Here is a 17,961-nt window from a genome sequence, read left to right on the forward strand (position 1 = left end):
ACGTCCCATCAACTCCCAAGATTGTCAGGACGTGGTTGACTATTTAACACAGAACATCTCATCTTCCGCAGCCACCAGCGCTACTACAAGCACCACATCCGCTGCATTTGACACTTCGCAGGAGTTATTTGGTGGGGAATTAACTAATTCACAGCCATTGTTGTTACAACAAGATGAAGGCGCTAAGCAAGTTACACCACCTCATATGTCTGAGTTAGGCGTCACTATGGACGTAGGGTGTGAGGAGGAGGATGATGAAGTACCTGCTGTTGGTGCACTTTATGAGGTGTCTGAGGCAAGCGAAGCTGAGGAGGATGATTATGATGATACAGATGCCACGTGGGATCCTAATAGACTAGATGACCAAGGGGACAGTTCAGAGGGGGAGTCAGAGAGGAGTAGGAGGAGACAAGTTGCTGAAAGAAGCAGGGGGAGCTTGTCGTCAGAAACAGCTGGTGGCAGTATCCGGCGCCATGTATCGCCACCTATGGCCAGCCAGCCAACATGCCCTTCAACGTCAGCTGCTGAATCTGATGCCACCATAGTGCCCACACCCCAGGGAGGCTCAGCGGTGTAGAAAGTTATTTGTGTGTCTGCCACAGATCAGAGCAATGCCATCTGTTCTCTCTGCCGCCAAAAATTGAGAAGTGGAAAGGCCAACAGCCGCGTAGGGACAACTGCCTTACGAAGGGACATGGAGAAAAGGCACATCACTCTCGCCATGGTGCGCACCAGTCCAGCACGCCCGTCACTACACAAACAGCTGTTTGTGGTGCGTTACACAGTGAGTTTGGTGTGTCAATGTGAAGCAGTACTCTAATTACACTACCTGACTGATGTATACACATGCAAGATGTTTTAAAGCACTTTAGGCCTCCAATTTAGCATTGCAATGTGATTTCTGCCCTTAAAACGCTGCTTTGCGTCAAATCCAGATTTTGGCGTCTATCCCACTCATCCATGCAAAAACTCAGATGCTAGACCCCTTGAAACATCTTTTCCATCACTTTTGTGGCCAGCATAAATGTTTGTAATTTTCAAAGTTCGTTTCCTTATTGTAGTCTATTGCGGTTCGAATAGTTCGCACGAACCGAAAATCGGAGGTTCGAGCCATCTCTATTCCTGCTACCAAAAGTAGGGCTAGGTTTACTTTTAGTAAAATATTGGTAATATTTTTGCATTCCAGATACACAAAATCACGGCCTGTCGTGGCCGTGTTCCGTGGTTCAATTTCAATCCACGGCGCCGGATTTCGAAGCCGAATAGTAAAAAAAATGCTTGTGAATCACGGATTAAATCCGAGCGCCACTATACATGAAGAAGAAACAATAAAATATAATTATAGACAAAATTATAAAATGTTGGCTATACCGCCCGCGCCCTTTTTTCCAGGCGCCCTTACAGTATTTGATGTATGCAGCCGGTGAGTGAGCAAAGAATCGGAGTTGCTTATCTTGTAGAAAAAAAAAATCTGTGTTATCCAAACATGAGACAAATTCTGCAGTTAAACCGACTAAATGCGAAATGTTGGCAGCTAAGTTAAATTATCATATTTTTTTGACCATAAGGCACACCTAGGTTTAGAGGACAAGAAGCAGAGGGAAAAAATATTTACTAAACCTGGTGTATCCATGGTGAAGGGGCATCTTGTGGATTATGCCCCCCTTTGTACCTCTTGCCCCCTTGTACCTCTTGTGTCTCCCTGTGTCCTCCTCTGTTCCCCTTGTGTTCTTCTGTGTCCCCCATGTGTCCGCCTCTGTGCCACTTGTTTCCTCCTCTATGCCCCTTTATGTCCTCTTCTATGCCCCTTTGTGTATCCCTGTGTCCTCCTCTGTCCCCCTTGTGTCCTCCTGTGCCCCCCATGTGTCTGCCTCTGCCCTTCATGTCCTCCTCTATGCCACTTTGTGTCCCCTTGTGTCTTCCTCTATGCCCCTTTGTGTCCTCCTCTATGCCCCTTTGTGTCCCCCTGTGCCCTCCATTTTTCCCCAGTCCTCCTCTGCATGGGCACAGTACAGGGAGTCCCCGACATTGCGGTGGGTTGGAGGTTCGTATTGGCATTTAGACTATAAGATGCAGTGGCTTTTCCCCCCACGTTTGGGGGAGAAAAAGTGAGTCTTATAGTTCAAAAAATACAGTATATAAAGTGATAATCAACCTTTGGTGGCTGTTCCTAATTAATCAGGGTAAGTAGGATGCTTTAGAACAGCTTGGACTATTTGGAATGGTATAGAACTTTGGATTTCCCACAGACTGTAACAGTTTGTGAAGGATATCAATCATTTTGGACTGGACACTTTTAGCTCAAATGTAATTAAACAATAATGCCTCTTGTACATCATCTTATTATTTTTTGGGAGCCACCTGTGTCATTTCCCGACAAAAAATTACTTGCTGGTTGAATAAAAGTAACTTTAAGTCAAAATTTGCCAGAGGGTAAGAATAATTATGGGCAGCACTGTAAGTAACCCTTTGCTCATCGACACTAAGACTCACTGCGCATTTTGATGCCCAACAACGTTTTTGACAGGTGCTGGAAGCTGTAGCGAAATTAGACATTGCTAAATAGCCTCACAGGGATAGACTACTTACCACCAAACGTAAACCCCTTCCTGCCATCTAACTTTAACTTCCCCCTCAATGTTACCATCCTCCTAATGCCAAACTTTAACCTTGTAACCATAACAAATCAAAGCACCACCAAACCCACCCCACCCCATCCAACCTACTAACATTAACCCTCCTAATTAGCCCCTGTCCCTAACCAATAATGTTGATACCCTGTCCCTAACCAATAATATGTCAATGGAAGATGCTCATCTTCCATTGACACTTCCGCTTTACCAATGTCTGGTTTCGCTACAGCTTTCAGCGGCTGTCAAAAATATTGTTATTGGGCATCTTATTGTGCAGTGAGTCATGGTGTTGATAAGCAAAGGGTTACTTACATCTTCTTTTGTAACACAGCTATAGTTTGTAAATTGTAGTGTTAGGTATAAGAGAAGGGCTAGTGTTAAAGGGACAGGAGGAGGTTAGGGTTGGTTGTCAGAAAGGGGTTACCGTGAGGAGAAGAGGTTAGGGTTGGGTGTCAAGAAGGGGTTACTGTGAGGAGAGTAGGTTAGGGTTGGGTGTCAGGAAGGGGTTACCGTGAGGAGAGGAGGTTAGGGTTGGGTGTCAGGAAGGGGTTACCGTGAGGAGAGGAGGTTAGGGTTGGGTGTCAGGAAGGGGTTACCGTGAGGAGAGGAGGTTAGGGTTGGGTCTCAGGAAGGGGTTACCATGAGGGGAGGAAGTTAGGGTTGGATGTCAGGAAGGGGTTACCGTGAGGAGAGGAGGTTAGAGTTGGGTGTCAGGAAGGGGTTACCATGAGGAGAGGAAGTTAGGGTTGGATATCAGGAAGGGGTTACCGTGAGGAGAGGAGATTAGGGTTGGGTGTCAGAAAGGGGTTACCGTGAGGAGAGGAGCTTAGGGTTGGGTGTCAGAAAGGGGTTACCGTGAGGAGAGGAGGTTAGGGTTGGGTGTCAGGAAGGGGTTACCATGAGGAGAGGAGCTTAGGGTTAGGTGTCAGGAAGGTGTTACCTTGAGGGCTGGAGATTAAGACTAGGTGTGAGGAAGGTGTTACCGTGAGGAGAGAAGGTTAGGGTTAGGTGGCAGGAAGGCATTATTGTGACCCAAACCAAGAAAACATAGAAAATTGCATCAGCAATACTCTGCTTATCAAGAGTCAGCACTCAAACCAATCACCCTGAATCCAAAGGTACAATGGCACCGATTCCCTTCCCCCACAACAGTCCAAAAAACAGTCAACTGCTACTTTGTCTAAAAAGTCTGAGGCTCCCTGTTTTTAAGCAATAGCAAGACATTCTGTACACAAATAATGTAATGAATTTAAGATGTAGATTAGAATTTAAAGTATACCAATACCATTTAATCTTGAGGGTTCCTCCCACTTTAGAAAAATCACATCTTCACGGTTGCCCACTAAGGACCATTTCGGTGGACTTATTCCCTGAGGGACATCCTGATCAGTGGTCACTCGGCTCACATTACTGAAACCATGGCCAAAGCTGTTCCAACTCAATACTTGGTATTCATAGGTGGTGAAGGGATGTAGTCTCATATCTGGAAAAACAACATGCAATGAACACTATAACTCCAAGTCACTAAGCATTACTGCAGTGGCGTATCTAGAGGAGGGCAGGCATGGCTCATGCCATGAGCACCACAGCACCATGACTGCCCCTGTACTGCGCCACCATACCTGCTCCTGTGCTGCGCTGCTATGCCTGCCCCGTGCCTCCCTGTCACTCAGACCTCACATCAGATTCATTTTGTTATAGAGCGTACTTGGCTATTTAATTATTCTATCTTGACACACCTAACTAATTTGTTCATCATGAGGCGCCCTACTTCCTAATTATTTTATCTAGATACTTCTGACCACTTAATATTCTATTTGTGGACATGTGACTACTTGAATTATCTGGGGGCATGAGACTACCTGATTCTTTTATCTGGAATCATGTGACTATTTAATTGGGGGACACATGTCTACTTAATTCTAATACCTAGATGACCATGGAGGCACAATTTAAGTGTTTGCCATCGGTGCTATATTACCCAGATGTACCCCTGCATTACTGGTATTTGATAATGCGGGGAACAGTTGATTTTTACTAAACATCTTGCTAAACACCAATAACGCTAAGGCTGCTACCATGGTGAGAAGTAAAGTTACTGACATGGTGCTAATAGTGTAACTAACACAGTTCTGGCGCTAGTAGCCCCTTAATTGTACACACCACACTCAAGCAGTAATGGCTGTTTTGGGGCCCGTTTCCACTAGAGCGAATCGCATAGCTAATTATAGGCAATGGGCCTGTTTCCACTAGCCCAAAAATCTGCACGGTGTGCTGTGCAGAAAAATAAAAAGGCTAGTGTGTGATTCGCCTGTTATGTTATTGATAGGAAAACCGCAAGCGTTTTTCCATGCATTTTCGCGTACGTTTTCGCTTGAAAACGAATGTTAATGCTTACCAGCATTGACATGGTTAAAATTGCATACCGCAAACCGCAAGTGTTTCCACGTGAAAATCCACATACAAATGCAAACGAATCCGCATCCAGATTCATTTATGCGTTTTCCGCACCAGCATTGCACTGTACTAGTGGAAACGTAGCCTTACTGGTGTTTTGTGACGCCCATAGTAACTGATTTTCAAATTCTAGCCTCCCATGCTTCATCCTGGGCCACTACCCAGCACAATGCATCATGGGAGCTTTATGATGCAGCCTTACTGGTGTCTTGCAGCCTTACTGGTGTCTTGTGATCAGGGACGGATCTAGGGGGGGGCAAGCAGGTCTCTTGCCCCAGGCGCAGTTTGTTGAATTCTTAAAAAGGCGGCAAAATTTGGATGGAAAGTGGCAGTTTAGGCGCCAAAACCTGACCTTGCCCCAGGCGCAACTTGGGGCAACCTGGTCTAGATCCGTCCCTGCTTGTGATGCCCATAGTAACTGATTTTCAAATTCTAGCCTCCCATTCCTCGTCCTGGGCCACTACCCAGCACAATGCATCATGGGAGCTTGATGATGCAGTCCTCTACTCATTCAACAATCTAGAGTTCATGTATATAACCCCTCCTCATTCCCCCCTTCTCTGACTGATTGCCAATGGAAACTGAAGAGAGAGCCTCTCTTTTGTCTTCTAGATTTGATTTGGTGTGTGCAAAGCATCACTGAAGAAGGTTTACTGGAGTGGGTTTTCAGGTAAGTGGGGACCAATTGATACATACTTCTGTTGTGAAATGTTAAAACCTCAGTGAGTATGAAAGTGGTAAAGCAAAATCATAGACAAAAATTTGTTGTAAAACTGTCAAATATACATCAGTGGCTTGTTCTCAATTTTAAGTCAACTCCTAAAATGGAGGAATTGTCCATTCTGACGCGCAACAGTAGTTACAGGGCCAAATTTTCAGCTCAGGAGCCTATAGGCATGTAAGTTCTGGTGCCCCAAACTCCTCCTCTTAACTTAAGCCACACCCCATTCTATTATGACATAAAACCACACAAGGTAATGCAAATATGGGTGGAGCCGGAAGACAACCAGGAAGCACGCTAGGACGCGAGAGCGGGCAGCCAGGCGGCGGAGGAACGGTGCAATCTTCAGGCCTTACCCGGGAGGCACGGGGGAGAGCCAGTTTTTTACTCTAAACGCCAAATAATCCTGTACGCTTGTGAGTAGTTTTTAATCTAATAAATTGTTAACTTTTACGGAGTCACGCTATGGGATCTTATTTACACTTATGAGGTACATTGAGGAGCTTCAATCTGCAAGGAATAAATCTGAAAGAGGATCCTCTACCTGAAGTGAAGGACACCTGACATTAGTGTTGGGCGAACATCTAGATGTTCGGGTTCGGGCCGAACAGGCCGAACATGGCCGCGATGTTCGGGTGTTCGACCCGAACTCCGAACATAATGGAAGTCAATGGGGACCCGAACTTTTGTGGTTTGTAAAGCCTCCTTACATGCTACATACCCCAAATTTACAGGGTATGTGCACCTTGGGAGTGGGTACAAGAGGAAAAAAAAATTTAGCAAAAAGAGCTTATAGTTTTTGAGAAAATCGATTTTAAAGTTTCAAAGGGAAAACTGTCTTTTAAATGCGGGAAATGTCTGTTTTCTTTGCACAGGTAACATGCTTTTTGTCGGCATGCAGTCATAAATGTAATACATATAAGAGGTTCCAGGAAAAGGGACCGGTAATGCTAACCCAGCAGCAGCACACGTGATGGAACAGGAGGAGGGTGGCGCAGGAGGAGAAGGCCACGCTTTGAGACACAACAACCCAGGCCTTGCATGAGGACAAGAAGCGTGCGGATAGCATGCTTTGTACCACCATGCAGTCATAAATGTAATAAAGATAAGTGGTTCAATAAACAGGGACCACGCGGCAACGCTAACCCAGCAGCAGCACACGTGATGGAACAGGAGGAGGCGCAGGAGGAGAAGGCCACGCTTTGTGAGACACAACAACCCAGGCCTTGCATGAGGACAAAAAGCGTGCGGATAGCATGCTTTGTACCGCCATGTAGTCATAAATGTAATAAAGATAAGAGGTTCCATAAACAGGGACCGGCAACGGTAACCCAGCAGCAGCAGCAGCAGCACACGTGATGGAACAGGAGGAGGCGCAGGAGGAGAAGGCCACGCTTTGTGAGACACAACAACCCAGGCCTTGCATGAGGACAAAAAGCGTGCGGATAGCATGCTTTGTACCGCCATGTAGTCATAAATGTAATAAAGATAAGAGGTTCCATAAACAGGGACCGGCAACGGTAACCCAGCAGCAGCAGCAGCAGCAGCAGCACACGTGATGGAACAGGAGGAGGCGCAGGAGGAGAAGGCCACGCTTTGTGAGACACAACAACCCAGGCCTTGCATGAGGACAAAAAGCGTGCGGATATAGCAGCAATGCTTTTTGCCGCCATGCAGTCATAAATGTAATACAGATGAGAGGTTCAATAAACAGGGACCGGAAACGCTAAACCATCCCAGATGTTCATCGGTCATGTTACTTGGTTGGGGTCCAGGAGTGTTGCGTAGTCGTTTCCAATCCAGGATTGATTCATTTTAATTTGAGTCAGACGGTCTGCATTTTCTGTGGAGAGGCGGATACGCCGATCTGTGATGATGCCTCCGGCAGCACTAAAACAGCGTTCCGACATAACGCTGGCTGCCGGGCAAGCCAGCACCTCTATTGCGTACATTGCCAGTTCGTGCCAGGTGTCTAGCTTCATGCCCGGTTTCAGGTCCAGCGGTGCCAGCCACAAATCCGTCTGTTCCTTTATTCCCCTCCAAATTTCCTCCCCTGTGTGCTGCTTATCCCCAAGGCAGATCAGCTTCAGCAACGCTTGCTGACGCATGCCAACAGCTGTGCTGCACTGCTTCCACGATCCTACTGCTGCTGGTGCTGGGTTAGCATTTCCGGATGAGGTACAGCTTTGAGATGCGTTGGAGGAGAAGGAGTCAGAGAGGTAGGTGCTGCTGTTGTTATCCAGCTGTTTGCGGCGTGGGCAACACCCGCGCCGTAGCAGGTGAGGAATCGCTGCCAGGCTCCACAAGGTTCACCCAGTGCGCGGTAAGGGAGATGTATCGACCCTGGCCGAACGCACTCGTCCAGGTGTCAGTGGTGAGGTGAACCTTGCAGGCAACGGCATTCTTCAAGCTTCGGGTTATTTAGCTGACCACGTGCTCATGCAACTCAGGCACTGCAGAGCGCGCAAAGTGGTAGCGGCTGGGAACCACGTAACGTGGGATGGCCACTGACATCATGCCCTTGAAGCTGTTTGTCTCCACCACTCGATATGGCAGCATTTCGCAGGCCAGAAGCTTGGCTATGCTGGCTGGCTGTTACTGCCACGGTCCGGGGGTCATTTGCTGGCAATTTCCTCTTGTGCTCAAACATCTCAGAGACAGACAACTCAACCGTAGCGCTGCACACCGAAGGGCTGTTGGTTGTTGTGTTTGATGAACACTGGGAGACCTCAAGAGCACTAGTCCGGAAAGTGACAGTGTCAGCATCGTCTGATGTTTGTGAATGTTGTGAACCACGCAATGGCTGGGCTACTGCTGCTGCTGAGGCGGGTCTGGTGGTGAGTCTGGTGAACCCAAGGGAGGCAGTGTTGCTGGTGGTACCCTGTCCTGCCGCGTTTGCCCACAGAGTGGGATGTTTGGATAGAATGTGGCGGCTCATGCTGGTGGTGGAGAGGTTGTTAATACTTTTCCCCCTGCTCAGGCGGGTCTTGCACACCTTGCAAATCGCCATGGTAACATCCTCAGTGCAGTCTTCAAAGAAAGCCCAGACTTTAACTGGCTGAGGACTCGGACCTCGTGCGTGATGTGCTGGTGCTGCTTAACCCACTGCTGGACGCTTGAGAGGTCATCCAAGTAATTATCTGGTCCTGTTCTTTTGGATCTGTGAGGGTTGTTGTCCTGGACAACATGGGCAGTATTGAGTGGGTTTTCTTGGGTGCTCCCCTGTGGCCTGTACGTGAACCGTCAGGGGAAACACCTCTTCCCTTGCCCCTCCCTCTTTCACCGGATTTCTTCCTCATTTCACTTATCCTTAAAGTACACGCTGACTGGCAGCAGTACAGTGGCAGTACAGAAATGCTATACAGTGGTGGGTGAGCGGTGTACCACTATTGTCAGCAGTGACACAGAGCACAATGCTATACAGTGGCGGGTGAGCGGTGTACTACTGTTCCCAGCAGACACAGAGTGGAAGTAAACACAATGCTATATAGTGTGGCTGAGCCGTGTACACAGAGTGGCATTAAACACAATGCTATATAGTCTGCTATATAGTCACCCCGAACAGGGTGATGTTCTGCAGAACCCGAACAGTGGCAAACACTGTTCGCCCAACACTACTGGGAGGGAACGCAGATTTTAGTACCTAAACACACGATACAACATGTTTTCCGGGGTCGGACTCTGAGGCACATACAGATGGTCCCGATCATCATCCTCATCATACAACTCTTCTCCTGAGTCTGACCCACCCACCACCTCTGCCACCCCAACATCCCCAGACACAGACCCCTCATCGTCCTCAACATTAACTTGGGATGCTGGCCTGAGCCAGACCTCCTCCTCCACATCAGGCCCCATCATCTCCTCAATGGCAGCCCTCATTAATCGCTCTGGCGACGGACTGATGGACACAACGTTCTCCTCCGGGGAGGGCTGCTGCTGACCACTGGCTGCTGGGGTGGATGTTATAGCTTGCGTGGGGCGTTGGCTGTTGCTGTTGTTGGGAGTGCTGCTCACAGCGGAGGTCTCTGGGGAACTCATGTTGAGCTCATATAGTGGTTGACGGTGAGTGGAGTATTACTGATCCCAGCAATATACACACTGACTGGCAGAGTACGCAATGCTATATAGTGTGGCTGAGCGGTGTACACAGAGTGGCAGTAAACACAATGCTATATAGTCTGGCTGAGCGAGCGGTGTACTACTGTTCCCAGCAGAATCAGAGTGGCAGTAAACAATGGTATATAGTCTGGCTGAGCGGTGTACACAGAGTGTCAGTAAACAATGGTATATAGTCTGGCTGAGCGAGCGGTGTACTACTGTTCCCAGCAGAATCAGAGTGGCAGTAAACAATGGTATATAGTCTGGCTGAGCGGTGTACACAGAGTGTCAGTAAACAATGGTATATAGTCTGGCTGAGCGGTGTACACACAATGCTATATAGTCTGCTATATAGTGTCAGTAAACAATGGTATATAGTCTGGCTGAGCGAGCGGTGTACTACTGTTCCCAGCAGAATCAGAGTGGCAGTAAACAATGGTATATAGTCTGGCTGAGCGGTGTACACAGAGTGTCAGTAAACAATGGTATATAGTCTGGCTGAGCGAGCGGTGTACTACTGTTCCCAGCAGAATCAGAGTGGCAGTAAACAATGGTATATAGTCTGGCTGAGCGGTGTACACAGAGTGTCAGTAAACAATGGTATATAGTCTGGCTGAGCGAGCGGTGTACTACTGTTCCCAGCAGAATCAGAGTGGCAGTAAACAATGGTATATAGTCTGGCTGAGCGGTGTACACAGAGTGTCAGTAAACAATGGTATATAGTCTGGCTGAGCGGTGTACACACAATGCTATATAGTCTGCTATATAGTGTCAGTAAACAATGGTATATAGTCTGGCTGAGCGAGCGGTGTACTACTGTTCCCAGCAGAATCAGAGTGGCAGTAAACAATGGTATATAGTCTGGCTGAGCGGTGTACACAGAGTGTCAGTAAACAATGGTATATAGTCTGGCTGAGCGAGCGGTGTACTACTGTTCCCAGCAGAATCAGAGTGGCAGTAAACAATGGTATATAGTCTGGCTGAGCGGTGTACACAGAGTGTCAGTAAACAATGGTATATAGTCTGGCTGAGCGGTGTACACACAATGCTATATAGTCTGCTATATAGTGTCAGTAAACAATGGTATATAGTCTGGCTGAGCGAGCGGTGTACTACTGTTCCCAGCAGTATCAGAGTGGCAGTAAACAATGGTATATAGTCTGGCTGAGCGGTGTACACAGAGTGTCAGTAAACAATGGTATATAGTCTGGCTGAGCGAGCGGTGTACTACTGTTCCCAGCAGAATCAGAGTGGCAGTAAACAATGGTATATAGTCTGGCTGAGCGGTGTACACAGAGTGTCAGTAAACAATGGTATATAGTCTGGCTGAGCGGTGTACACAGAGTGTCAGTAAACAATGGTATATAGTCTGGCTGAGCGGTGTACACAGAGTGGCAGTAAACACAATGCTATATACTCTGGCTGAGCGAGCGGTGTACTACTGTTCCCAGCAGACACAGAACAGTAAACAGAATGCTATATAGTGTGGCTGAGCGAGCGGTGTACCACTATTCCCAGCAGACACAGAACAGTAAACAGAATGCTATATAGTGTGGCTGAGCGAGCGGTGTACCACTATTCCCAGCAGACACAGAACAGTAAACAGAATGCTATATAGTGTGGCTGAGCGAGCGGTGTACCACTATTCCCAGCAGACACAGAACAGTGAACAGAATGCTATATAGTGTGGCTGAGCGAGCGGTGTACCACTATTCCCAGCAGACACAGAACAGTGAACAGAATGCTATATAGTGTGGCTGAGCGAGCGGTGTACCACTATTCCCAGCAGACACAGAACAGTGAACAGAATGCTATATAGTGTGGATGAGCGAGCGGTGTACCACTATTCCCAGCAGACACAGAACAGTAAACAGAATGCTATATAGTGTGGCTGAGCGAGCGGTGTACCACTATTCCCAGCACACACAGAACAGTGAACAGAATGCTATATAGTGTGGCTGAGCGAGCGGTGTACCACTATTCCCAGCAGACACAGAACAGTGAACAGAATGCTATATAGTGTGGCTGAGCGAGCGGTGTACCACTATTCCCAGCAGACACAGAACAGTAAACAGAATGCTATATAGTGTGGCTGAGCGAGCGGTGTACCACTATTCCCAGCAGACACAGAACAGTAAACAGAATGCTATATAGTGTGGCTGAGCGAGCGGTGTACCACTATTCCAAGCAGACACAGAACAGTGAACAGAATGCTATATAGTGTGGCTGAGCGAGCGGTGTACCACTATTCCCAGCAGACACAGAGTGGCAGTAAACAGAATGCTATATAGTGTGGCTGAGCGAGGTACACAGAGTGGCAGTAAACAGAATGCTATATAGTGTGGCTGAGCAAGCGGTGTACTACTATTCCCAGCAGACACAGAGTGGCAGTAAACAGAATGCTATATAGTGTGGCTGAGCGAGGTACACAGAGTGGCAGTAAACAGAATGCTATATAGTGTGGCTGAGCAAGCGGTGTACTACTGTTCCCAGCAGTGACACAATGACAGGGGGGACCCTGGCTAGCGTGGCTGGAGCGTGAACTACCCTGCCTGCCTACCCAAAGCTAAACCCACAGACAAATGGCGGAGATATGACGTGGTTCGGGTATTTATTTACCCGAACCACGTGACAGTTGGGCCAATCAGAGCGCGTTCGGGTCCGAACCACGTGACCCGTTCGGCCAATCACAGCGCTAGCCGAACGTTCGGGGAACGTTCGGCCATGCGCTCTTAGTTCGGCCATATGGCCGAACGGTTTGGCCGAGCACCGTCAGGTGTTCGGCCGAACTCGAACATCACCCGAACAGGGTGATGTTCTGCAGAACCCGAACAGTGGCGAACACTGTTCGCCCAACACTACCTGACATCTGGCAGCAGGGGAGTTCAAATAAGGACTACAACAGAGCCTACTTTGACCAGTCTCATAGTGGTCACTCTGGACGGGTGAGTGCGGTCCCTTAAGGGGCAATCAGACTCTTTCATCTGATATTTGATAAGTGGAGCGTTGACTAATATTTGAAAAATGCATATATTACCAAAGACAAGTAGACAATACAAACAATATGCAGATACTGTATTACCAGCGACATCAGAATTTTACATATGAGGAGGATTACCGGTAAAGGAATACACATCAGCACCACCTCTGTGTACAGACTCTTCCTCCGTCAGGCAAACGCCATCGTCTCCATCCACCTGGCCGTCATCCGCCATCTTGTTTCTTACCCAGAAACAGGAGTCAGGGGAGGAATTAGAATCACACCTTTCACAATTCTCAGGAGAGGGAGACAAGGGACATAAAGTGCTGAAGTGGCAATCTTCTACCTACATAAATGAAAAAAAGAAACAGAAAAAAAAATACCGTATATACTCGGCTATAAGTCGAGAAATTTAGGACTGACTCAAAGTTTAAAAGTGGGGGGTGGACTTATACACGAGTAGTCCTAAATTTCCCAACTTATAGCCAATATGCCAGTGTGCTTTAATTCCCCCCTCCCTCCCACCATCACCCAAAGGGAGCCATCTGTATCAATTTCCTACTTGTGCTTTGTAATCCTGTGCAAAGTGATTCCCACGGCAGAAGCCGTCACCCCTTATCAGCGTGCACGGCTTCCTCTCTTCTCCCTGCAGTCTCGCTGACCTCCATACTTCGTAGCCCCGCCTCCCGATGTCAGAAGACGGAGCTACGCTAAAGTAAGGAGGTCAGCGGGAGTGAAGGGAGAAGAGAGGAAGCAGTGCACGCTGATGAGGGGTGACCGTTTCTGCCGCGGGAATCACTTTGCACAGGATTACAAAGCGCAAGTAGGAAATTGATACATAGGCTCGCATTGGGTGATGGTGGGTGGGAGGGGGTAATTATAGGCATCAAATGCTTGGGTGACGAGGGAAGGAGGGATGAAATGGAAACAGGGTCAGGGGCTCCCTATGGGTGATGGTGGGTGGGAGGGAGGGAGGTGGTAATTAAAGGCATCAAGTGTTTGGGTGATGGTGGGAGGGAGGGGGGAATTACAGGCAGCATGGGTAGGGGAGAGTTGCAGGCTGCATGCATTTGGATGATGGTGGGAGGGAGAGGGAGTTACAGAGTTATTGGCTGTACTTGGGAGCCAGGAGGGGTTAATGACTACAATATTTTATGCAATGCATCCATTTACCCCTCCTGATCCCCAAGTGCAGCCATTAACTTTGCTGGGTAGACTTATATATGGGTGATTGAAAAAATCCAGCTTATGAGGGTCAAATATTGGGGTCGGCTTATACACGGGGTCGACTTGTGTCCGAGTACATACGGTACTAAATGGATTATAATTAAAAGACAGACTACTAGGGAGGGTCGGAAATGCCCAATTCCGATTTCCACCAACGCCAATTTCCATTTTCAGATTTTCAGTTTTTCTGATTTTCAAGCAGCATTTTATTACTCATTTTTTGCATCTGAGAATGCAAAAAATAAAAAAAAATAAAAATCAGAAAAATGGAAAGTCTTGTGATTGGTCTAAAAACTGCATGGATCTGATTTTTACAGAAAAATTCTGGATTCTCTGATTGGTCCAATACTTTCGAGTTCTGTGACTGGACTAAATCTACCGAGTTGTGGTAAGTCAGATTTCCACGGAATTGTGATTTCTGATATCCAATCGCAAATGTGGAAATTTCCATTCTAAAGCAGCCCTAAGGACTACATTAGACTAATATTTCTATTAGGTGTATATGTGAAAGGCATGCATGAAAAAAGGGCGCCGGGAAAAACGGGCCCGGATGGATAACGAAATGGCGCTGATGTGATGGATGACAAAATCTTAATAACGATAAACATTGTTAATTAAATTGGTAAATAATAAATACTGTATTGACGGAAAGATAAGAATGAAAATATATTAACGTTAAAAATCGTTACATAATTCAATAATACAGCTTAACCCAACCCTACTCTCACACAGAACCCTCCCCTGTGGTGGTGCCTAAACCTAACCCCCCCCTTCCCCCGTGGCACTGAACCATAACCATCACCATGGTGCCTAACCCCTCCGGTAGTGCCTAAGCCTAACCACCCCCCTGGAGGTGCCTAACCCTAACCCCCCCAGGTGTTGCCTAATGCTAACCTTCCACGCGGTGGTGCCTAAGGGCCGGTTCACACTTGCGGTTTTGCAAAAACCGCACCGGATGTCCGGACCGCACCGGAGCCGGATCGGACCTGAACCGTACGGTTCCTGTCCGGATCCGGTCCGGTTGCATACGGTTTCCGTGCGGTATGAACACGGTTGCGGTCCGGATCCGGAAAGTAACAACCTGTATAAAAACAAAAAAAAATGTTGGGGTCTGGGAGGTCAGCAGAAGGGGGACCTGTGGAATCAGGCCCTCTGCTGTTTAGCACTCACCTCCACCTCCGACATGCTGCCAACATCTCCGGATCCGGATCCAGCTGTGCTGCTCCACTCCAAAATGCTTGCCCATGTGTCCCCAGCCAATATCGCCGCAAAAATCCGCATAGGAAGTGGGGTAGAACATCCGGATTTTTTGCCAGTGTGTTGTGCGCTCTCCGGTTCTCATTGGTTTCCATTGGCCGGATGGTGCAGTCCGGCTCCGCCCCGGATACGGCTGCCGGAGGAGCCGGACCCAAAAATAGCGCATGTTGGAACGGACACCGGAGTCCGGATCCGGTCCGGCTCCGGTCCGGACGAAACGGACGCATGTGAACCCTGGCATAGCCTTACATTGCTATGCCGTGCGTCCGTTTCGTCCGGCCAGCATGCGGTGCGGCTCCGGTGCGGCTGCGGCACGGCTATTCCGGATAGCCACCGCTAATGTGAACCGGGCCTTACTCTAACCACGCCCGCAGTGGTGCCTAACCCTAACCACTCCCTCTGCAGAAACACCCTTTTACACGTAGAAACGATATAACATGAAATCTGTACATACAAACAAAATAATATGACAAAAACTATAACATTGCAAACTTCTAAAGCGATAACATACTTCAAAAACTTTAATGTTCTAATGTTGTTAAATATATTTATCGGGCGCCTTTTATCCGCTTTTTTCACCGTATTAACAATAATTACATTAGAGTCTGTGGCGCTGCCCTTTTCGTCCACCAGCCGCCGGTGCCCTTTTTTTCCAGCTACCCCGCTATGACATGTGGCATTATGATGATAAACGTGTACATATAATCCCAGTCCTACTAAGAACTTTCCTGTATTCACCCTTTTAATTCATTAATTGCCATTAACCCTTACACTGTATGAAGCAAAATGAAAACCTACATTTTTTTTCTCCACAAACATGGAATTTCACTTTAAATAGAGCTACTTGTTTGCTTTGATCTGCTGCTACTTATACCTGGCTTTTAAGCAATACCAGTTGCCTGGCTGTCCTGCTGATCCTCTGCATGTAATACTTTTTAGGGCTCGTTTCCACTATAGCGAATCCGCATGCGGGCACTGCATGCGGATTCGCATAGTCAATGTAAGTGGATGGGGCTGTTTCCACTTGTGCAGCGGCGGGAGCGTTTTTCGGAGCGGCAGAAATCTGCACGGCAGAGCCGTCAGATTTCGCGTGTGGGAGGAATGCGGGCGAATCGCCGCAAATGCATTTAATAGGGAAATCGCATGCGGCTTTGTCATGCGGATTTCCCCGCGATTTCGCGTGCGATTTCGCATGGTTTGCTATGGAACGTTACTCCGGCAGTGACATGGTTAAATTCGCCTGACTCCTTGCCATGCGAAATCGCATGCGAAATCGCGGCTAAATCCGCATGCCGAAACGCAGCCGCAGGCGATTTCTTCAGCGGTGGAATCCAGTCGATTCCGCACCGCAACAGTGGAAACGAGCCCTCAGCCTTAGACCCTACACAAGCCTGCATCAAATCAGGTGTTTCTGACATTATTGTCAGATCTGACAAGATTAGCTGAATGCTTGTTTCTGGTGATAGACACTACTGCAGCGAAATATATCAGCAGGGCTGCCAGGCAACTGGAATTGTTTAAAAGTAAATAAGTATGGCAAACTCCATATTCTTCTCACTACAGTCGTCCTTTAAAGTACACATGTGATTACTTACAGAAGATGAGGGAAGATTAGACAGGCTCTTCTCTCTTAAAACACACAGGGTGCATTTCTCCCTGTTTTCCTTCTGTCCTGTGTAAGGGCCCGTTCACACTTAAAACCGCAGAACGCCGGCGTTCTGCGGGAGTGATTTTCCCGCGATCAGCGCGGAAAAATCACTGGACACTGCGGCGGGTTTGGAGCGATCGCGATTAGCATGCTATGCACGCTAATCACAATCGCAAATCGCGGAACGCTCGTCGCCGGCAAACCGCTGCATGCAGCGCGGTTGCGGTTATCGCTAACCGCAACCGCGGCAGTAAGAACACTGCCACTCGTTACATTGTGTAGCGGTTCTTGCAGAACCGCTAGCGGTTTGCAATGAGCGGGAATCGTGCGATTCCCGCTCAGGTGTGAATGGGCCCTAAGAGTTCATGTTTACTTTAAAGAGAATCTGTACTCTAAAATTCTTACAATAAAAAGCGTACCATTCTATTAATTATGTTCTCTTTGGCCCCTCTGTGCTGTTTCTGCCATTCCCTGCTGCAATCCTGGCTTGTAATTGCCAGTTTTAGGCAGTGTTTACAAACAAAAGACATGGCTGCTAACCAGCTTGTGATAGGCTGAGAGGAGCTCAGTCTGTGACTCACACAGAGCCTGCAGAGGGCGTGGAGAGGGCGTGTATAGCTTCTATCCTATCACAACCAGAGTAGCACATTCCAGCCTGAGTGCCTGAGCCCGACAAAGCTGACAAAGGAAAGAAGATTAGATAATATAACAGAGATAATACAGCCACTGTGCCACTAGGAAAGGCTGCAGTAAGACAGACCACATTAGAACAGGTATAGGAACTTATAGGATAGGATATATAATTTTGTTACAGAGTCTCTTTAAGTAACCTGGCACTGGCCTTCAGATTGCTGCACCCAGGGATATATGACCCTCTTACCCCCCATTCGCCTCTGCAGGTAAGCTTTAACAAAGTAGTAACACTACACATTACAAT

The 17,961-nt window shown here is 47.7% G+C and overlaps 1 protein-coding gene across 6 annotated transcripts in view; it reads right to left on the reverse strand.

The window, feature by feature from the left end:
• USH2A (usherin) overlaps positions 1 to 17,961 on the reverse strand; it is a 1,078,291-nt gene that overhangs the window by 237,080 nt on the left and 823,250 nt on the right. For all 6 annotated transcript variants that reach the window (XM_068232882.1, XM_068232881.1, XM_068232884.1 and 3 more), the window contains 2 exons: positions 13,031 to 13,238; positions 3,919 to 4,116 (listed from right to left, as the gene is read on the reverse strand). In XM_068232882.1, the coding sequence (XP_068088983.1) occupies positions 3,919 to 4,116; positions 13,031 to 13,238 (406 nt within the window). The remainder of the gene's footprint in view (positions 1 to 3,918; positions 4,117 to 13,030; positions 13,239 to 17,961) is intronic.

This window comes from Hyperolius riggenbachi, chromosome 4 (assembly GCF_040937935.1).
Source record: "Hyperolius riggenbachi isolate aHypRig1 chromosome 4, aHypRig1.pri, whole genome shotgun sequence".
Classification (NCBI taxonomy): Eukaryota; Metazoa; Chordata; class Amphibia; order Anura; family Hyperoliidae; genus Hyperolius; species Hyperolius riggenbachi.